Here is a 23165-nt window from a genome sequence, read left to right on the forward strand (position 1 = left end):
CGATTCTATGTTGGGATACCTTTTCATAGATGAATATTGACATTGTCGATATGCCTCTCCCCACATTTGTGACCTTTGAGCGTGATGTGAACACACCTATCTTGACAGAAATGCCCACTTGCATTTTAACACGCCTATTTCAACGGATTCCCCATTGAACAGTTGACTTGCTACTTGTGACTGCGACATTATCCACCTCTCCACCTCCTGGTGCCGTTGCTACTCAGTCAAGATCACACACAATGTCGACCTGTATACACTTGGCTGCTAATGGCAACACAGGAGCGACTGTAAACTTAGTCACGATCAGCATTTAAAAAGTCCGGTGATCTTAATACAGCTCTCCCGGCTTCTCACAAAACAGCAATGAATCAACTGGTGGTATCCGTTCCTCGAATTCTATCACAGATATATTTCTGATTCGGAAGTACTGTAGTGTGTCTACCACTACAAAAATACAATTCCAATTCACTAGTATATAAGACATGTTAATTCGATTGTATGTCGGAATACCTTTTCATAGATGAATGTTGACATTGTCGATATGCCTCTCCCCACGCTTAAAATGCAATAAAATAACTAGCTATTCCTCATTATGTGTGTTTAAACTATTTGAATATAGCGATAGTTAAAAGTATATTAAATCAAATATGTTAATATGAGAATGAAACTTGTAAAAAGTTTGCTGCCACATTGAATATAAAAATAAAATCTTCCTTAAAATCCGAAAGAGATGGTAGGTATGCCACTATGTTCCTGAATATAATCAATTAGTTTTTTTTAAAAGATAATGTTGTTAAAAAGTGCTCTATTGTATGCTTCTAATTCTTTTTATATTTCAGTCCTTAGACAAATTGAAATCTTTAATTGATGATGCTGAAAGTAGAATGAAGGAAAACTCAAGGAACAAATATAGTTCAAATAAAGATAAACGGAGTGACCGACGAGACTCTAAATCTGTAGAGTTTCGTAGACCAAGAGAGAAAAGGTCGCCAAGTCATAGCCCTGAAAAATCATACCAGTTTCAAAAGCCAAGACATATCAGCAGTAAGGATAAGAGGTTAGGTCATTTCAAAAGTTCCGATCAGAAGCGTCATAGAAAATATGATAATGATTTTCAATATGAAAGTGATGATGATAATGATAGAAATAGATATACCAAAGCAAGTGATAGAATGAGGCATTCCAAGGAATATGATAGGAAAAAGCATGATAAAGATTATGATAGGGAAAGGGATGCTGTTGAGGATGATGGGAAAAAGCATCTTAAAGAGGATGATCAAAATGTTTTTGTGTGGGATCGAAAATCAACTTTTCACAGTGGAAAAGATAATCGTGTAGAAAGCAAATCTTATTCATCCCATGATAAAGTGTCAAAATCTGAATATGAAAAGTCCCCAGAGCAAAAGTTTAAATCCAGTGATACTAGAAGAGAAATACCGGCATGGAAAAAAATAAAACCTAGTGATGAGAGACAAAGTTCAAGAAAACAAGATGAATATGTTCCTAAGTGGAAAAAGGGTAAATAAACTTTCTGTTAACCCTAAACAGCACTTATTTCTTTAGCCATCTTAATTTTTTTAAATGGGTTCAGGCCCAATGAGCTTAAGGTTTTGAACTGGATTCTATACCAAGGGTAAAAAATTTTATTGGAAATTCTGTTTCACCGGAATTTAAAGTTAAAAGAAAAGTGAGTTTAGATAAACCTAAAGCAAAGGATGTCGTTTCAAATGCTGAAATTTTTTTTCTCAAAATATCAAACAAATTGTTGCACGATAAGTGATCCTGCCTTAATTTGTTTGCAATTGGATATTTTGAACATTTTTTTCAATACAGTAGGGAGCCGATTATCCGGAACCATCGCTATTCCGGATAACTGATTTTTTCGATTTTCTGAATCGCTACAAAAAGCCGTTTTTTTATTGTTAAACCCAACTGAAAAAACAAATATCTGGAAATAATCTTAAAAAGAAGATAAAACGATTAAGTAATACACTAATGATCATTTCCAAAATGATGGTAAGGTAAACATCTTTCAAAAACGAAAGAAAAATCTTATAATCTTATGAGGAAATTTTTTTTTTTTTTTTTAAATGACGGAAAAATTTATAGAATTTTGTTCCAGTTTTTTGGTTTTCCGGTTTTCTGATTTCCGGATAACAGGTTCTGTACTGTATTTGCAACTCTAGATTTACATGAACTCATTTTTTCAGTGCTTTAAATTTTAATAGCAAATGAGAATTTGCCATCCAAAATTTCTTCCATGGTATAGCTTCCTCAGGCCAGATAAAAAAATACTTTTAATAAAAAAGTTTACGTAAATAAAAACTCTTCTGATAATTTTCATGTTTCAAAAAAGTTTAATTGTAAAACAAAAAAAGCTTTTAATACTTATAATATTTTAACTGAATAATAATTTTTAGTTTGCAACACAATTATCAAAAATAAAATTTATTGCATAGCAATTATGGGAATCAATGAGCAAAATGAGGTCATAGCCTTTTTTTAATTAATTGACTGAAGCGTTTTTTTTTCTTTTTAAAATTTATAATGTAAATTTATAAGTTAATAAAATTTATAAATTTATTTTTGGAGTTAAAGAACAAAATAATGTAATTCAATTTCCGAAAGATTCTTACATTCAAAGGTACAGATGCATTTTGATATAATTTTTTATCTTTCTGAAAGGATCGGTTTTGCTAACTTGCTTTTAAAACTGTTCTTAGAATAATATTCTTTAACACTTATTTATTGCTATATGCATTAAGGCTTGGAAGCAGAGGGTAAAAAAAAAGGAAAAAACTGTTGCCACCAGTCACAGGGTAACTAAATATAACAAATTGATTGTGATTAAATGATAGATCACTACTTTTTTTCATTAAAAATGCATTCTATGTACTTTTTATTATTTTTTAAAAAATAAATATGTATTTATTATGTATATTATATAATACTCTGAAAATTATTTTGTTTCATGCTCGTTTCGTAAAATTTTTTCTTCATTTTAGAAAGGAACCTTGTAATATTTACCGTATTTTAGAAAATACTTATAAGAAAAATGCCTTTCATTATTATCAATTTTTTTAAATGTTTTAAAGTTTTTTATTTTTGAATAAGTAATCACTGTTAAAAATGCTATAACTTGACTCTTATCTGTAGCTAAATGTCCCAATTTCATCTTATACTTGAATGGAACATTAAATGGATAAATTCATTGTTTAATTTATCAGTTTTTATTTAAAATCTTATTTTCAGTATTATAAATTATTTTTTTTTACCAATGCCAACAAGGAGAGATAGTACAAAGAGTAAACGGACATTGTCTGGTATTCAAACCCAGGACCTTTCTGATGTGAAATCAGCTTCCTGACCGCAACATTGTCCCGTTGGCTTATTATACAAAGTTGTTTCTTTCATTTCATTGCATTAAGCTTTTTTTTTTTAAAAATTTCAGCATCTGAGTCTCCAAAACATTCACTTGAAGAAGGAGAAGAGAGTCCTCATAATGAAAGAACTTCTGAATCACGTGACCTTCCTCCAACAGTCATGTCTGAAGATGATCTGAACAAGCTGGCAGCTAAATGTACGAAAGCAGAGTTGTTTGGTGACACAGCTCTAGCCTCTAAACTCAAGAAGCAACTTGAAGAGGCTAGAAAAGTTTTAAAAGCTGGTGGAAGTATGAATTCATCACAGAGAGAAAGAGAAAGTGTTATGCTGACCAAGATGGACAGCAGTGGACAGGAGCGACCTATTCATTATTCAAGGGATGTTTCTCAGTCCCAATCCAAACAAACAGTAAGTTAGTTTTACTTTTTTTAGTTAAGCTATTTTTACTGTATAAAAGTTTTCTTTATTATCATTTTGAGCAATCATATGAATCATATGATTATTCACTGGATAACAAAATTATAATAAATTTCAAAACAAGAAAAACGTTTAAATAAAATTCAAATTTTTTTCAAAGCTAAAGACTTTTTATACTAGCTTGAATCCCACTAAACAGTATAAAAATAACATAAAATATTTATATGATTTCTTGATCATGATAATTAAAATTTTGAGGAAAGAAATAGGTGGTTTTCTTCCTCTCATTGTACAAAAAGCTTTTTTATGTCTTAGTGTGATTCAAACTAATAGAAATAGTCTTCAGCTTAAAATTTATTTCAATATTTTATTTTTACAACAATTGTGAGGTGCAATAAAATCTAGCAACTCTGAAATTCCGTATGGATTTATGATGAAATTGTGGCAAATTAAGCAATTAATAAAGTGATAACTCAAATTCAAAATTCATGTGTCATAATAAAATTGTACTAAAAGTATCAAAATTTAAAAATACATATGACTGAAAACACAATGGGAAAACAACAGTTTTCTTATTATTTTTAAAAATATTTGGTTCATAATTAGGATTGAGAAGCATGAAGCTAATGGGAAAACAGGGAAATGCCACTCACAAATGGTGCCTAGTAAGCCCTGTATTTTTTCTTTCTTTAGAATCTTTTCTTTTCTTGTTTTTTTTTTTTTTTTTTTTTTTTTGCAGTTTTAGATATGTCTTAAGCAAAATTGCTTCAATTCACTCCATTCCTGCATTAATTTATTCCGGCTGTGTTTCAACTTCATAAAATAAATATGTAACAAAATATCTTGCCAAACCTGACTGTAACTTTGATAACTTTATTTGCTGTTTTAATATAAACTTGATTTCTAATCATAATGCTGGATAGAATTAAATTATTGTTCTAAAGGTCACCCTAAATGTAAAATTGATATTCTGAAAGTTGCTTTAGCAACTTTGCAAAATAAAGTGCTGTTACAGATTGTTTCAAAACATCTAATACTTCTTGCGTTGGGCAAATTTTGCCACTTTCTTCAATAATAGTTAAGCATTATGTCACTCTTTAATCTAAACAATGAAAGATATTTCTTTTTCTTTTATCTAAGATTTGTTACCATGGTAATAACGTAAAGTGAGATATTAGATGCAAGATGTTAAAACCTCTTATAATTTTCCCAGGTGTCCTTCCTTGGTTGGAGAGATCAAGATTTAATATGAAAAATCGAAAAGTCATTGTTCCTTTCTTCCAGGTTTTTTTTGTTTATTGAATATTTTTTGTTCTGTAACTTTTCTGTATTAACTCTCAACAGACTATCCCCTTTTCCAAGTTTTGAGATTTGGAAAAACCAAAAGATTGCTAAGGTTACATTTTATCCTTTATCTTTATTTGGAAAAATATTCAGACAATTTCCCTTCAAGGAGCATGCTGTTTTTTTTTAACGTAAAAGAAATATAGAAATAATCATTTTTCTAATTTTCGGTCAATGAATTTAATGATTTGTTGTAATCTTGACTGAATTTAAGCTATCTAGGATTAAGTTTTAAATTAGGTTATGTTTATGTAACAGGGTTAACTTATAAGTCAGGTTATATTTAGTTATCTAGGGTTAAGTTATAAGTTGGGTTATTTTTTATATTCTAGGGTTGGACTACTTATTTCATTTCACAGTTAGCAATATTTTTATAGTTCTATGAACTGAACTGTGTACTATCTTAAATTGATTTGTTTTGTCCTTTTTTCTTAGAAAAAACAATCACAGAAGTTCTTTGATGATGGAAGCAGATATTCATTAAAGCAAATGGTAAACTTTTTTAATGATTTTACTTATTTTAGAAGTTTTAAGTATAAAATAATTCTCATTGATATCAGAGTTATGGAAAACTGTAATTTAATTTTTTTTTGGTAACATTTGGTATATTGAACTGAAAACTGTAACTTATTAATACTTAAGTCTTAATTAATTAATGCCTTGCTACTTAGTGGTTTGCTTAAAACAGTTTATTGCTTATGTTAAATCTTATACTATTTGAAATATAATTGAAACCATATAAATGTTTAGCCACTGGTCGATTTTTGTTGTGTTGCTTTTTTTTAACAAAAACATATGATTTTTTTTAAATAATTTATTCTGTCTCTTGTTTACAGTTTACTTATTATGATTTTTTTAAATAAATTATTTTGTCTCTTGTTTACAGTTTGAAAGAGAAAAATTGACAACGGCTGATGATAATCTTGAAATGTTCATGGAAGTAGCAGGAAAGGTTGAATATTTACTTTACCCCCTTATTTACTTACATAGATGTTTTTAAAAAAATGATCATCATTTACTTTTAGTAAATGATGAGCATTTACTGAATTTAGTAAATGTTTCTTTTTTTATAATTTAAAATTAGTAATTTAAAACAATTTAGCAAATGTTTTTTTTAAAAATATTTTCTCCTTTTTCTAATTTCTTAAAATCATTTATTTATTGTTTGTAATATTTATGAGGATGCTAAAAAATGACCACATAACTGAAAACATTTGAAAATGCAAAAAAATTAATCAACTGAAACTTTAAATCCATGGGTTGATCAAGATTGAGGTTAGGTGTTGGTATATTACATTTTTTGATGTAATTGATTAAGAAATCACTGACTAATTCATAAAGTTATTTTTATCATTTTAACAAAAGTCTATTTTGCTATCTGAGTCATTCTTATTAAAATCAATTGTTTTATTATTATGTGGCGATATTATTTGAAGGAATTCAAAAATTTTACAAATGCTACATTTTCTGACTTGTTCTGAAATTCTGTTGTTAAACTAACTGTTGTTAATTTTAAGTAACTTGTCGTAAATCATTAACTAATGCTGCACTGAAAATTGTCCCTTAAAAGTTTTTTCAAACACATTCTTTTAATTATTTTATTGTACATGTTTTTCTACTTTTTCATTCTTATTGCAATCTTAAAGAAATTCTGCATTATTAACAATTTTATTTTTTAAAATCTTTTTTTTATTTTAAATTTTGTTATTCTAAATTTTGTATTGTTAGCAATTTTATAATTATCGCAAAATTTCTTAAACTTTTTGATACAGGGCTCTCAATATATGTTTGAAAGTTTTCTGGGACCTCATAAACATTGTGCAAATCCAATATATGTGCGAGTGGAACAGTCAATTTCGTATTATTATATAGTTTCTTATTATTATGTACTATTTTAAGTTATTAACTTTACTTTTTAATTTTAAAACGTAGAACAATGTAAAAATTTTAAATAAATAACAAATTTAATGTATAATACAATAATATTAGTATTTAAAGAAATATCAAAGCTGCTATAATTTTTGGTGATCCCTGTTGCTGGTCCCGTAATCCTGATTGGGATTACAACTCACAGTTTAAGAAATTCTGGTCTATAGCAAATGCAAAAATTAAGTTGATTATTTCTGTATAATTTTTTTTATCACTTTTAAAATAATTAAATAAGATGTAAAAAATTTTGAAAGGTATCATTACCTATACAGTTAAAAAGTCTTTAATTTCTGTTCTATTAAAAATGTTTTGCTTACTGTTTTTTTAAAAATACTTTCAAAACTAAAACATATATATATATTTTTTTAACAAAATTGAAAGTAATATTTTTTTTTTTTTTTTTAACATTTCATGTCTTATTTATTGGACAAGAGTTGGTTAATGCATTTTTCAAATTTTCATTGCTTTAGAGGGAAATTTTTTATTTCTTTGCTAACTCCTTAATTTGTTATTCCTTGAGTATTTTTAAGTCTCTTAAGTCTATAAAGGACAATTCCCAAATCACAGATGTAACTATTTATTTATGTTTAGAAAAGTCATCAATATTTTATTCAAATTTTAGTTCAATTCAATAAATAATCCAAATTTGTTTAATTCAACAAATAAATGTTTTAAAAAGCAATGTCAAAAATGCAAATTTTTCACATTAACCCCTTAACAGTGACATATATTTCAGAAAAATGGAAAATTTTTTTGACTGTTTAATTTTGTATGCTATAATATTATTAGAAAAGTTAGAAAATGGTTTTTTATTACGAAAATAAAATTTTAAATGCAATAACTACAGTATTAATAATTTTTACATACACATAAAAAAGTAATGGATTACACACACATCTTATTCAATTAGAGCAAATTAAACAAAATTTTAAAGATAAACATAACTAGTATAATATAATATAAAAACACAACAATATGATTTTCAATACATAAATGTTACAAATCTTTCACAGTAAGGTATATCCCCAAACTCCCACCCACATTTCCCTCCCTTAACTGAAGTCATAATCGGTGAAAAACTGGGACCATTGTTGCCATCTATTAGGAAAATAGTGAATTAGGTATCCTAAAGTAGAAACGAACTCAGCTCGGGATTCACAAAATAGAAACATTAATTTTTCTCCTGTCTGAAGTCAGTTCGGGCATCACAAATACTGCACTTAGTAGTTGTCCGAACTGGATTCTGGCGACACTGGCAATGGGTTAATGATTATATTGGCCTCAGTGCTTAATTTTCCCTTTCAGAAAATGAGATTCTTTTCTTTATCATGTCGATTCTTGCCACATATTATGCAAAAGCGTGCTTTTCACATAGTTCTATTCAACAAAATAGAAACATTAATAATTCACAAAATAGAAACATTAATTTTTCTCCTGTCTGAAGTCAGCTCGGGCATCACAAATACTGCACTTAGTAGTTGTCCGAACTGGATTCTGGCGACACTGGCAATGGGTTAATGAATATATTGGCCTCAGTGCTTAATTTTCCCTTTCAGAAAATGAGATTCTTTTCTTTATCATGTCGATTCTTGCCATAATTTATGCAAAAGCGTGCTTTTCACATTGTTCTATTTAACGTCTTCACAATTCAGTGAACAATCTATTTCAGCATACCGTCTGTCCATAGTGTATGAAAGTGTCAATCATTTTACATGTTTGATGAAATACTTGCGAGTCTGCACGTGCGTCTATTGAGCTGGGTTCGGTGAGATTATTGCACTCTCATGTGCAACTCTGCTTCATTTTGCAAGATATTCTCAATTTCAGGTTTCATTTTGCTCCCTCTGAAATCCAATCGAAAAATCTCTCAAGCTATGGTTAATATGATCAAGAAAAAAGTTCTTTGTCTGAAACTAGTTATTTCATGATGATCACGTAAAGTCTTTGAAAATTATGTTGCATTTTATTAATGTATATAGTGCTAAAAAATATTTGAGTGTTTAAAAAGTACTTAAAAGGTGGTTATTTTTTGTTGAAAGGTTTGGCTACGCACCGTGTTTTTAATTTAAAATTTTCAATTAGTGCCAAGATATGGATGAGGACAATGAAACTAGCGGCATATCCAAGAAGGCTACAAATAAGATGTCACATCATCTTCAAGAAGAGAAAGATGTCGGAAAAGCTATTCAGCGTAAGTAATGTTATAATATTACTACTCGAAGACAATATGCAGTCCTGCTAAAAAAAAATTTAAATTCCATTTCATTTAAAAGAAAACTCTTAAAATTCTGATCTTTAATAATTTATTGCTGTCTAATGCTGTACAGTGTGCACAACACAGAATGATACATAAGCATAGTAAGATAAAAACATAAAGTTTCTGCTTTCGCAATTCAAAAGTAGTTGCAAGCTCATAATATTTTTCAGAATAGAATAATTTTATAATTTTAATAGCAACTTTTTAATAATATGAAAACAGTTAATTATCTAATATTTTTATTTATTCTTGACAAAATATATATATATATATATATGCATGCACATTAACATTAAGAACATTAGAGAAAGATTAATATTAATGCAAAGCTGCCAACTCTCATTAGCCCGAAGATTTTCGGTTTTTTATCGAAATTTCCGACTTCCGGTTTTTTATTTTAATCTTCCGATTTTCCTCGATTTAAAAAAAAAATTTTTTTTTCTCCATTTTATTTCATATTTTTTACAACAGAGCCGCAATCCGAATTTGTACCCGAACACATTTTTTAGAGCAGGAATCGAATTCTTGCATCTTCTCGGCATGTGCTCGAACGAGGGAAAAAATCAAAGTTACGACGCAGAAGTTGAAACAAACTCGGTAGCGCAGCTGCGTTTCCGAATCTGATTGGCGGTGAGAACGCTCCCTAAAAATGGATCCGGGAGAAAATGTTTCGCTCGGCTACCGAACGTGGATGAATTTTTTTAAGCAAATTCAGTTGATGGCATCTGGCAACAGAGCGAATGTTTACTATCGTGAAAAGTCGCGTGCGTATTTTTCATGGATCCTACACTCCGTGGTATTTTCTTCTTTTGAATCTTTTTAGTTTGCTATTATTTTTGAATTTATGATGTGTAAAAAATTTTATTATTATCAGCATGCTAAATTTATGTTATCTTTCTCACATTCAAATGCAGAATGTGAACGTGTGTTCAGTCAAGTTTAAAAACAAGAACACAGTTTAGGTCATCTCTTAGTGATGAGATGCTAGAGAAAATATTACAAGCTGATTATTTTTGCAAAAATCAAAATTGCTACAATGTAACATTTGATGAAAATTTTTTAAAGAAAACAAAATCGTGCACATATCAAACTTTGAAATATAATTAAAATTGATGTCTCTAAGTGTTCTTAATTTTCCTAAAATCTTTAAATTTAATTGAGTTCAGGAGAAAAAATACGTTGAAGTTTTACAGCTTTTAATATCTTCCTTTTTTTTGAAAACTCAATGTTGGCAGCTATTAAATAGTTATACATATAACTACATTCATTTAAAGTAATTTCGCACCAAGCGAAATTGCATTAAAAGATTTTCTTCTGTCACCTCAATCACCCTCCTATTTTCGTTGTAAAGCTATAGTCACGTCGGGTTCAGTTATAAAAAATTGGTTGAGTGTAGGCTCTACCGCTAATGTTGGGATCGTTAATCTTTGGGCTAAAGTGGCAGTTACAGTAGAGCGCTGATTATCCGAACCCTTATTATCTGAAAGTCCAATTATCCGAACAGTATCTGAATTCGAGTTTCGAATACTTTTTAACCTATTGACAATTTTTCTTAATTGAGAAGAATAAATAATACCATAACAATAAACAACCATAATACAATAAACATCTGATGACCATATTTAATTTGCAACCTTTTTAGCAGTTTTCTTATAGTAGCCAGACATACATGTATTGTGATACAGTTAAACCTACATACCCCTTTAGCCCTTTACAACAGAAAATTTTCTTCCAAGAATGCGAGCTTCATTTTGATAGTCCACAATGGTTGGAATGCAGAAGGAGTTTATGAATTGATAAGTTCTGAAGTTCTATAATTGGGGAATGGGTAGTTGTAACTTATGGTTAATAATTAGTGATTACAGTGCTTGGAATCTTAAATCTTGGAATAAAATTCTTAACAGAAAAACAAACGAAACTGAAGTTTCTGAACCAGTAGATCTTTCGGATGAAAATGATGAAATTGTTGCTGAAATTTTGAATGAAAATCGGAACTCTACAGACGAAGTGAAAGAAGTAGGTGATCAAGTTCAAGATAGTGGACCTTCTCATATAGAAGCATGCAATCCATCAGATTTCGCAATGAATTGGCTGGAACGTCAAAATGATGTTGATTTATTTAAAAAGAATGAGGGATAAATGGCTGCTAAAAAAAACGCGTCTTCTTTGAAACGAGATCTTTGCTGGATTTCTTTTGCAATGGAAAATATTGAAAAATGTTTTAAAATCAGTAATTGACAAAAAAATTATAAAAAACTAAAATATGATAAAAATAATTCAAAATTAAAAAAAAAATTAATTAAAAATATTTAAAAATTGAAAAAGGAAAAAAAATTTAAACACGCCAGAGCTATTTTAGATAGTACTGCCTGTCCTAAGCCTACAAAAGGTGCGAAGGGAAGTTAATGTATAAATAATAATCATTTACACTAGATTTTAAACAACTTTCCAACTATCCGAACTTTTCATTATCCGAACCATGTTCGGTCCCGAGCAGTTCGGATAATCGGCGCTCTACTGTATATCTTTTCTCATTGGGAGCAGGATGCATACAACTAAAAACAGACTTTCTTCTACCTTGCCATGATAACGCTGTCTGCTTCTTCGTTTCTTTTTTTTCCACTGCAAAATTTTTTTTGCTCACTTAGATACTTTTTTTTTATGTTACAATAAATATTAAAGAAGTATTTGCAAAATTGTAGAATCACCACCAATATTTCCGCTCATGGCGTGCTTCTATATTATCCAACTATGTACATAAGATCTAATAGTGTTTTTTTCTAAAGATAACAAATGATTATTTAATTTGCATTACTACATTACGTTTGATTTAGCATTACTACATTACTTTAATTAATACATTACTTTTGATGGACATTTTAAAGTAACCATAGTATTTTTTTAAGACTTTTCTTTATTTAGAAAAACTTTACGTAATTAAAATGTTTGAAGAAGAATCAATCAGTGATTAAAAAATTCTTAAAAATCTTTAGGGAAATAAAGTTAGTCAATTGGACAACCCTTTTTTAAGATTCTGTGGAATCAACTCTGAAAATGCAGTTTTGAGAAAATATGTTTTGACATCTAAGAATATATCAAGAGAATTAAACTTACCGAATATTAATAAAATTGATTTTCGAAAATGTTACGATTTTTAGGAAGAAATGTTTTGACATCTAAGAATATATAAAGGGAATTAAACTCACCGAATATTAATAAAATTAATTTCAAAAATTGTATGATTTTTAGGAAAACGAAATTGTTTGATATCTTCAAATTTGGGAGAATCAAATTTCAATATATTTAATTTTGTTTGTGTTTTTGAAACATTTTTCAAAGTTCATAGCTTTTAAATTAATTAGTATGCCTTTTTCTGGTTTGTCTAAAAATAATATGTTTAACTATGTCTCATATTTAAATTTGAAAAAAAAAATTTACTTTCTTAAAATTCATCATTTAAAAAAATTAAAATAAACTTTTCAATTCTAAAAGATTAATATTAGTTTTTCATTTCCAGCTTACAATATGTTCATCTTTTAGAGAAAGTTTGTCTTTTAAGTATTTTTTTTACAAAAAATTTCAATTATTGAAAAAATTATTTCAATGATTATTAAGTATACATATATTTTTTTTTATTTGCAGAAATGCTTTGCAAAGTAGGCTTATTTTTGTGTGGAGAAAACACTTTTTAAGAATTAAATATCTGTCTTAATTCTAAAATATTTCATCCTCTCACAGTTTATTTTTATTTAAATGTTTTTTGGTCTTGTTTTCCTTATTTCTCTAAATTTAATGATCAAATGCTTTTTTGTTTCAGTTAAGAACTGCATATTGTTTTTGGGTCTTTTAATTAGAATAATTTTTGTTTTTAGAGCATCAGAAGCGTATGTCAGCTCTTGAAAAATGCTGTTATTGTATGGATCAGCCAAATATGAAGAGACATTTAATTATTCAAAAACTTGAAAAGGTATTATTTGCAATTTTATTTATTCTTATTTTAATTTTTAAATTTCATTCACACCAGCATGGCAACATTGTGACAAATTATCGCCAAAATCGTACTAGTGCATGACAAATTTTTCTTTAGAATTGTATATTTTGCCATTTATATTAATTGAAAAAAAAAAATTGTGATTTTAGAAATCTTTAATTAATAGCATGCCCCCCCCCCCCGAAGTTTGAAGTCATATTAGAAGGGGTGTGCAAAAACAAAAATTGTCCCCCGGATCTGTTAACCTTAGCTATGCCTCTGTTTCAATGTTGCTGTACTTTACCAGGTTGCTTGTGGGGGTTATAATTCTTGGATTCTTCCCCAATGTGAGATAAAATAGTTTCCGATTTTTAATGTTAATAATATTTACAAGATATATTTTTAAAAAAAATTTTTACTTTTAAAAGCCGAAGAGTGTGCAACTAATTAATAAAATATTTTTCTCTCTTACAAAGATGATTTTCCAATGGAACTATATTTTGATTTTTCTAAAAATCGTTTTCAGTCTCTAGTATTAATCATAATATTGAGGGTAATATTTATGGCATATTGTATTAATCATAATATTGAGGGTAAGTTAATGGAAAGTTGATGCTAATTATAGAGAAATATTTTCTCTCTTAAAAAGGCCATTTTTTTTTTTTTTGAAGTTTTGAAAACTGCTTTTATCCAGACTTTTTAAAGATATTGCATTGAAGTGTTTTTGGGTAGCAAATAAAAAAGATTTTCTCACAAAAAAGTTACTATTAGGTTTAAGAATCGAGTGAACTTGATTATGTCTTCTCAAACTAATTTTTATCTCCTTACTTATGTTTCCTTGTGGTTTTCAAAGAATGGTTTAAACATAATTGTTAGAATAGTAATTTTCAAATTTATGAAATATTTAGCTATTTATAATGATTTATTTTAATTGGTTCAGTTGTAAACATTATAAATTTTACTTTAATGTTTATTTCTTTTTCTTATCATTAATGTTGAAAAACGAAGTCAGCAAAAAATTCATGATAGAAAATGTAATTAAAATTTAATAACTTTTTTTGAATCAGAGACAGTAAGGACAAATCTCAAAGTTTTAAGTCATATTTTGAACTATAACATTTTATGATGTTTTAATAAAAAAAATCAGACAATGATTTTGAAGTTTTGAATAACCATGCATACATCGAGTTCTTCTCTTTTTTTATTTTAACACCTTAATCTGTATATTTATTGCTAAAAATAAATTTTGTATCAACTTAATTTTGATATTCTGTACTGGATAAAGATTTGTTTCAACAGGAATGATTTAATCTTCGCATTTACGTTATATTTTTTCTAACACAAGTATCATAGAATCATTCCTTAGAATTTTTTGTTTTTCTAAAAATGTAGAGAAATATTTAATAGAGAAACATATAAGTTAAATAACTCAAATAATTAAATTAAGTAAATTCTGTGTTGTTAGATTAATGAAATTGAATATATTACACAATTGCTTTTATGCACAAAAATATAAAAAAAAAGCTAAAATTATAAATAAATAAAAAAGTAAATCAGTTAAATAAATTATGTAAAATAATTATATAAGTTAATTAAAAAAATTCTGTGTTAGAATAATTAACTTTTTAACTCTTCAGTTAAAAAAAAAATTGTCTTATAAAATATTGCATTCTAACAATTCATAAAAATTTCATTAGTTTCATTAAAATTAAAAAAAAAAAAGTAACAAATTACTATTTATTTTCAATAACTCATTTTTGTTTTTACTATGGTATATTTTAAACATATTTATGGCATATTTCAAAGAAGCAGAAACAATTATTCTTATTTTCTTTCTTTTAAAGGTTTATTTATCCATTGGGGATTTTAAATCTCTTGTTGAAGGTCATTGTTTAATAGTGCCTAGAAGACACGTCCAGTCTTTTCTTGCTCTCGACGAAGAAGAATGGAGGGAAGTAGAGGCAAGTTTTATGCAATTTATTTATTTCAACTTTTCCCTCTTTTATTATATGTGAAGAAATTTATTATTGTGAAGAAAAAAAAATAATTGTATTTTTCTACCTACCATGTTTGTGCCATTTTAAAGTGTTAAGCCACCCAATAATAGAATAAATATATTTTTGAAATTGTTCTCGTTCATTGATAAAATAGATAATTTATTTTATATTATGATTATTTATTATTATTTTATTGTTATTTTGTTCTTGATTAAGCATTGAATGTTGAAGATTCTAGGGGATCCGATAACATTGTGTTTACTTTACTAATTTTTTAAAAAAAAATGTTTTTGTCTTATTTTTTAGTTAAATTATGTCACACTTTTTTCCAACATTTTGACAACTCTCCTCTCTTTTGTAGCAATTTACCATACCACCTGCCTTCCCCATGTGATACTAAACTGCTGTTTGTAGAAAATGCAACACCATGAAGGAATCATCAGAATCAAATGAAATTCGCAGCAAATGTCAATTATAGGATATTATGCAAATTAATAAAGTTTCAGAGCCATCGCGCGTGCGTGGCGCGCGCAGCGCCCTCTGAATTGATGCTGAAAGCGTATAAATAAAGTGCTGTAGCGGGACGTTGAAAATAGTCTATGATTATTTGTTAGTGGCAAACGTTTAGTGAGACCTGAGTATGCCTCCACGACGGAAGAATAAGAAATTCAAGCAACTTACGGATTTTGAACGAGGGAGGATAATCGGCCTTCGAGAAGGAGGATTTTCCTATCGCGCAATAGCAGCTCGTATGCAGCGGAACAGTTCCACAGTGATGCGAGTTTGGAAGCAGTGGACCGACGAGCACCGAACAACTCGAAAAACAGGCACTGGACGACAGAAGGTGACGTCAGAGCGCGATGATCGACACCTGCTCCGCATGGCGGTGAATGATCGCACAGCTTCCTCCTGGCAGCTGGCAGCACATTGGTCTACTGCTACAGGTGTACAATTGTCGGCTTCATCAATTCGTCGTCGTCTGCTGCGCCGTGGATTGCGTGCAAGGGTGCCATTATACAGGATTCCCCTCACGGCGGATCATCGACGTCTGCGTCGGCAGTGGGCTCTTGAGCACAGAGACTGGCGAGCTGATTGGCACCAAGTTGTCTTTTCAGATGAATCACGCTTCAATTTGTGGACCCATGATGGCCGTGTTCGTGTTAGACGTTATGCCGGTCAACGCTGCCTTCCTGAGTGTATTATTGAACGACATAGTGGTCGAACACCCGGAGTTATGGTCTGGGGTGCGATTTCGTATCATGGACGATCCAATTTGATACGAATTGAGGGTAATCTCAATAGCAACAGATACGTCCGTGAAGTGCTACAGCCCGAAGTCGTTCCTTTCCTTCAAGGCATCCCTGGAGCTATCTTTCAGCAGGATAATGCACGCCCACATGTTGCGCGGACTGTTAGAGACTTCTGTTCAGCACAACGCATGCAACTTCTTCCTTGGCCTGCTTATTCGCCGGATATGTCGCCTATTGAGCACGTGTGGGATATGGTTGGTCGGCGTCTCACTCGTGATCCGCGTCCTGCAGTTTCCAAAGACGAACTTTGGTTGCGCATACAAGCGATATGGAATTCTCTTCCTCAAGCAGATATTCAACATCTGTTTGACTCCATGCCCCGTCGTATAGCAGCACTTATTGCAGCGCGTGGTGGCTGCACCAAATACTGATTTCGGACGCTTAATTTGTTTCTTTTGTTTTGAAAATTTCATCATTTATTTGTATCAGTACAAGTCGTTTCTGCATTAAATTTCATTTGATTCTGATGATTCTTTCATGGTGTTGCATTTTCTACAAACAGCAGTTTATATTAATATGTACTTGTTTAAAATAACAAAGCACTAAATTATAGATCTTACTTTTAATTTCCTATTTTAACTATGCATTTTAATAACAGTTGTGAGCTTAATTATAAAATTTAAATGTGTACATGTTTTCTATGAATTAAAATTAAGTTTTTTAACAGAAAACATAATTATTATTTATGTATCATAATATTTTTTTATACTCCAATAGACCTCATCCTTTATGTGCACCTGATTACTATGCCAACAATTGCTATCAGGCACAATGCCAACAATAATTTACAATGGCAACCTTACTTTCTCTCTTAAAATTGTTCAAATTTTGTGAAAATGATATATACTATTTTTTCCTAAAAAGTGCCAATGCCCAAAAAGATTTCCCTTTAATTTAAAATTCTTGCTAGGATTCAATCAGCATCAATGTGCTAAACAAAATAAAATGAAATTATTTTATGTTATGATTTTGAAAGTTTCTATTTTAATCAAATTGTGTGATGTCACGATTGTGATACCCTCCCCCGCTGTTGCCTCAAATTATCACAATTTCACAGTCAGATGACCATTTATTTGAGTAATATTCTTATTTCCATTTGTAGATTTCGTCCACTTATACTAAAGCTTTTGAATACTTGGTAGAATAAAACAAATCAGATTTGTTTAATTTATGTTTGACTTGAACGATCAGACTCTAGCTATAACGAGAACTCCTCCCGACTGAAAGTCTGACATTTTCTGCTAATATGAAAATTAGAGTAAAACAATTTTTAATGGGGGAGACTTTCCTCTCTCAACTTACACTAAAGTGAAACCGTTTACCCGATGCTTATTTAAAGTGACTTATTTTCATTACCACAGTAACTGCACGTACAAGAATCTGGTGCCTGGAGGTTTTCTTGTATTAGCCGGACAGTAACTTTAATATGTGAAGAATGTTTCTCTCTTTGATTTATTGCAATTAAAAGAGTTCCTATGATTCATAAGAAAGAAAGTGGTTGCAAGGAATGTAGCTCACTACAAAACTGTATATTAGGGAGATTCTTTGTGAACACTTAACAGAACTTTTCAATCAGAATTTTTTTTTTGTATCTTTAAAACTAGTGAAAAATGCCATTAAAGCTTTAAGTAAAATATTTCATATGATTTCCTCAAGTCTCATTAGTTGTTTTGAAATTAAGGTCTCTTATGTTTATTCTTCTATGTCCAGGCCTGCATACTGACAGGCAATGCTATAAGTTGTTAGTTATGCCTTTGAGTTTTGAAATTATTTGTTGTATTTCTATTCTTTCAGGAATTAAAAGCAAAGCTGCGGAATTTTTTTCTGCTAGAAAATAAAAAAATTGTAACTTTGGAAACAAGTCTGAACTTTAGGTATTATCCACACGCATATCTTGAAGTCATACCTGTTCCGGAAGATATAAGTGATTCTGCTCCTATGTCCTTTAAGGCAAGCACTTACATTTCATTTCATACTTAAAAATTAATATTGTACTGTACATTTATCTGTTGATTAGATTACCTTATTGAATTTCTACAGCTTGGTTCTTAAATATATATTTCACTTATTTGCATTTTCTGCATGGTTTTATTATTTAAAATACTATTTATATTTATTCCTTGATTAAAAAACCTCATTCGCTTCAAAAATATAAAGATTAGATATATCTGTATTTGATATTTTCATGTAATTGAATTAGAAATTTTTTATATCTTAATATATACCACTTTCATTTTTTGAAGGAAATTAAGTTTTTTAATCAAGTAATTTCTTACCGCTTCAGTTTCTTGAGATTATTTATTTATTATTTACATTTGTTTAGTGGATCTTAATGTGCTCTCCATTTAGATTAAAAATTTGTGATAAAAATGACTAATTTTATTTTTTAAATTTCAGATAGAAATTTTAGAATGTGAATCAGAGTGGGCTAATAATGTGAAATTGATAGATTTAAACAAGAAAAATTTAAGACATTCAGTAAGTACTTATTGTAATGTTTGCATACTTTATTTCTTTGAAGCAGAAGCATCTTAAGTGCCTGTGCCTCGTTTTCATTTTTTTTTTTCAAAAGAAAATGCAATACCTACCAAAAGTGGTTAATCCCTGTATACATTAGATAATTGATTTTTTTTTATAAAAAAAAAAAAATTTAAGTTTCATCTACCCCAAATTTTATAATTATATAATTGGCTTAGGATATGCCCCCTGAGTTAAAAACTTATTCTTAATCCTTAAAATTAAAGTTAAACATCTTTAAAGGGTGAGATATGCCTCCTCTGGAAGTTTAAATTCGGTTTTGATGCTGTACTTGCTCCCTTGGCCAGTTATGCCTGGTTCACTTCTGTGGAAGGCGAATGCTGTATCCCCTGAACCACCACGGTTCACATTGAATATTTGTAGCATGTTCGAGATATTAGGGCAGTGTATGCATTTCTAAATGTATCACCCATCTTTGTACTTCCTATACTTGCAAACAAACATCCCTTGCCGACCAGGTGGCCGAGCGGTTAGCGTGCCTGGCTGCGGGTTCGAATCCCGCTCTGGGCATGGATGTTTCTCTCTGTGTTGTCCTCTGTTGTGTGTGATGTGTGAATGTGGCCCGCCCTATGAACGGGTTTGTGGCAGTGTGGCGTGGGTAATGTTGCTCGCCTCCGTGACTTAGGTTCACAGGTGCCCACTGGGTAACGATAGCAACACTTCCGGCATCTTCCGAGGTGATGAACGAGAGTTCAAGTGCTTGCCGTTATTTAAAAAAAAAAACAAAAAAAAGAAAACATCCCTTGAATATTGTATGAATCATTTAGGCTAACCCTGTATTTATGATTCAAACACTAATGTAAATATTTTTGGAAGGCCACCATAACCATATGTTTTTAATTTTACTGTTCAAAAATTTTTTATAAAACTGCTGCTGTTCAGAAGTGAACTAAGCCTTTAATTGTTTTTGTATGTTATATGCACGAAGTTTGCACAGGACACGTTTGACATGAAAATATTTTATGAACTGTTGCAGCAAGAGAAAGAATAAAGTTTAGTTTCATTCAGTTATCATGGTCAATATCCTTTAAGTAGTAAGTGTCTGTATCATAATTATATTCTAAATTAAAATTTTGTAAAATTACAGGTCTTATTATGCTATTGTTCATTATTAATAATTTTTTTAAAACTAATATCCACTCTTTTTTTTTGTTACAGGTACCAAAAAATTTGCCTTACTTTTGGGTTGAATTTGATCCTCAGGTCCATTCTGGGTTTGCTCATGTCATTGAAGATGAAAGAAATTTCGAGAAGAATTTTGGAAAGGTGCAATTTTATTTAGTACTAGTTTTCTGAGATAAAAGAAGCAAACTAGAAAAAATGCTTATTGCTATATTCTATGCTATATATGGTTTTAAAAATTGGTATATGTATTTATTTTGAAGTAGAAATTTCAAAATTGTTATAAAAAAATTAGTCGAACTTTTTGTTTATTATATCCGGGAGTTCACTATAAACCGTGTTCGCTATAGCAGGGTTTAACTGTATAATCATTATAATATATTATTTTGAATAAAATATATTATATAATCAGGATTATAATAAAAATAAAAGCCTACTTTAAAATTCTTAAATCAATGTATTCCAGTTATTCACTATACATCTATTGCACAATATTGTTGGTTAGAAAAGGCAATTTCAGTTTAATTCAACTACTATTATTCAGAGGTGAGCTTATATAGATTTTTAGAAAAGTTTTTTTTTTCTTTAAAAACAAAACATTAGATGTAGACACTACTTGCTTTAAGAGTTTTAATTCTTAATTTTTGTTTTTTACCTTTCTTTCATTTGTTACATGCTATTTTTGATCTATTTCATTTGATTTGATTCCTGCTTTCATATCGACTTAATCAGTTTTAAACTTAATTTACTTCAGACTACTTATTTGTAATGTTTTTCATTGACAACATTCTGTATTTCGCACTGAAAACAATACTTAAACGTAGCATTAAAACTTGTATGCAATTTTAACTTCTAAAATATATTAATTTGTGAATTTCAGTGTTTGCTTTCATCTTTAAAAGATATGACTAAATACCATATAATTATTAATTTTGAAGATATGAAGTTTTTGGGACATTACTTCCATTGTTATTTAAAAATAAAATATTTAATTTTGAAAAATATCCATCTAAAATAGCTTAAAAATTTTTGTAGCCTGATGACAATCAAAACATGTCAATGTCAAAAGAGTATTTATTAGATAAAAAAACATTTATTTTTTCTAAAATAAATGAAATATCACAGTTCTATTTTCTAGGCTACAAAAGTAAACGACTGCAAATTAAAATATGATTTGTATTCCCCTTAAGATTAAGTTAATACCAAAATAAATGCATTTCATAGCGGTGAAGTTAAACAGATTTTTAATTTAACAGAGTTAACAGTAATTTAGTTAAACAGAGATAATTTAAGAAGGTAATTTTGTTTCATGATTTTTGATTTTGTTTTGTAATCATAAGAGAAATATCAAAATTTACAACAATATGAAACATACACAAAATTAATGGTTTGCAGTTTAGGAATTGAAAATTTCATTTTAATGAATATACTGCATTTATTATTAAGTTCATATTCTTAATATAAAATTTTAGTGAACTTGATCTTGGGCAAAAAGTTATTTCACTTTGTTCCAAATGGATATTAATAAAATTTTATTTTCATTAATTGACCAGAAAAAATTAATTTTCTTTCTTTTTTCGCAAAAATAAAATTTGCAGACATTGAAAAACAATGTTTTATTTTGTTCATTTAAATTTTTTGCTAAAAGATGTAAGTACATTATAAATCATGTATTAAACCATATAAGAATTTAAAAAATAATTTTTTTCTGAAATTTGTTTTTGTATCTACCAGCTATTGGAAAACAAATTTAAAATAAAATATTCCAGTTTTTTTAATTTACTATAAATAAATCTTTGTGGCCACTTTTAGTTATTATCCAACTGTTGTGCAATTTAGAAAAAATCAATAGTCACGTGCCTTGTATAAATTGAAATCTAACTGCTTTTGCCATTAAGTTTCAAGAGCTTGCAATGCAAATATTTTTCAGATTCATCAAATTTAAATAAATGCTAGCATTAAAAAATTTTTTTTTTCCTTCAAAAATCTAATAGCCTTTTCCGAAACAGTACAAAAAATCATAAAAATGGGTCTCATGTGGTTTTTGTGACAAATGCATGATAATACTGTTAATTGTTTTAATTCTGCAAATTAAATTTCTCAAGTTCCTGAAATTACGAAGCTGATATGTTGTTTAATGCAAACATAATATACAAATCACAGAATTCTACTCATATCAGTGTGATTTATGAATTAAATATTTCAATTCTTAGTTGAAGTGTTTTACAAATGCTGAATCATGATTCAGATTGATGTAATTTATGAATCACCTATTATGATTTATATTTTCATGATTCAAAAATCGTCATTTATACACATTTATGAACAGGAGAAATGAGATTCTTGTTAGTTTATTTTAAAATCAGTCTTTTCATTTATTTACTTTCTGCTTATTACAGGGAGTGATTGGTGGAATGCTTGAAATCGACAATAATCATTTGCATAAAAATATGAAAGAAGATCCTTCCAAGAAATCTAAGGAAACTATGAAGTTTATTAAAAAATGGGAAAGTTTCTGTGAAAAGTATACATGATAATTAGTCTGTTTAAATAATGTTAATATAAAACAGGTTGAATTTGTAAATAATGTCACAAGAATCATTGTATTTTTGTCATGATTGTACATTAAATCATATTTGTCTTTGATTATTTTTCTATGTGATTATTTTACTTTAATGGCATGAGTAAAAATGGAAAATTAAATGTCAAATCTTTTGAATTGTTACAATATTATTCACAATTCCTTTCTATGATTTCAGTAGGTTAATAAAAACTGTGGCAAATACTGCAGAATTGAATATGAATCTACATTTAGAAACATTTATTTGACATGATTATGTTAATCTTCAGTTGTATCGCAGACATTATTTTTAAAACTAAAGTTTTGTTTAACA

At 29.0% G+C, this 23165-nt stretch overlaps 1 protein-coding gene across 1 annotated transcript in view; it reads left to right on the top strand.

Moving 5' to 3' along the window:
* Positions 1 to 22917, top strand: part of LOC107436687 (CWF19-like protein 2) — a 38949-nt gene extending 16032 nt beyond the window's left edge. The window contains exons 6-16 of the mRNA XM_043046086.3: positions 843 to 1521; positions 3455 to 3795; positions 5584 to 5640; positions 6035 to 6100; positions 9160 to 9268; positions 13207 to 13301; positions 15149 to 15265; positions 18406 to 18561; positions 19009 to 19089; positions 20308 to 20415; positions 22671 to 22917. Coding sequence (XP_042902020.2) covers positions 843 to 1521; positions 3455 to 3795; positions 5584 to 5640; positions 6035 to 6100; positions 9160 to 9268; positions 13207 to 13301; positions 15149 to 15265; positions 18406 to 18561; positions 19009 to 19089; positions 20308 to 20415; positions 22671 to 22805 — 1944 coding nt within the window. The 3' untranslated portion in view covers positions 22806 to 22917. The remainder of the gene's footprint in view (positions 1 to 842; positions 1522 to 3454; positions 3796 to 5583; positions 5641 to 6034; positions 6101 to 9159; positions 9269 to 13206; positions 13302 to 15148; positions 15266 to 18405; positions 18562 to 19008; positions 19090 to 20307; positions 20416 to 22670) is intronic.
* The last annotated feature ends 248 nt before the right edge of the window (positions 22918 to 23165 follow it).

This window comes from Parasteatoda tepidariorum, chromosome 8, assembly GCF_982258835.1.
Source record: "Parasteatoda tepidariorum strain Cologne lab strain chromosome 8, Ptep-v5.0, whole genome shotgun sequence".
Classification (NCBI taxonomy): domain Eukaryota; kingdom Metazoa; phylum Arthropoda; class Arachnida; order Araneae; family Theridiidae; genus Parasteatoda; species Parasteatoda tepidariorum.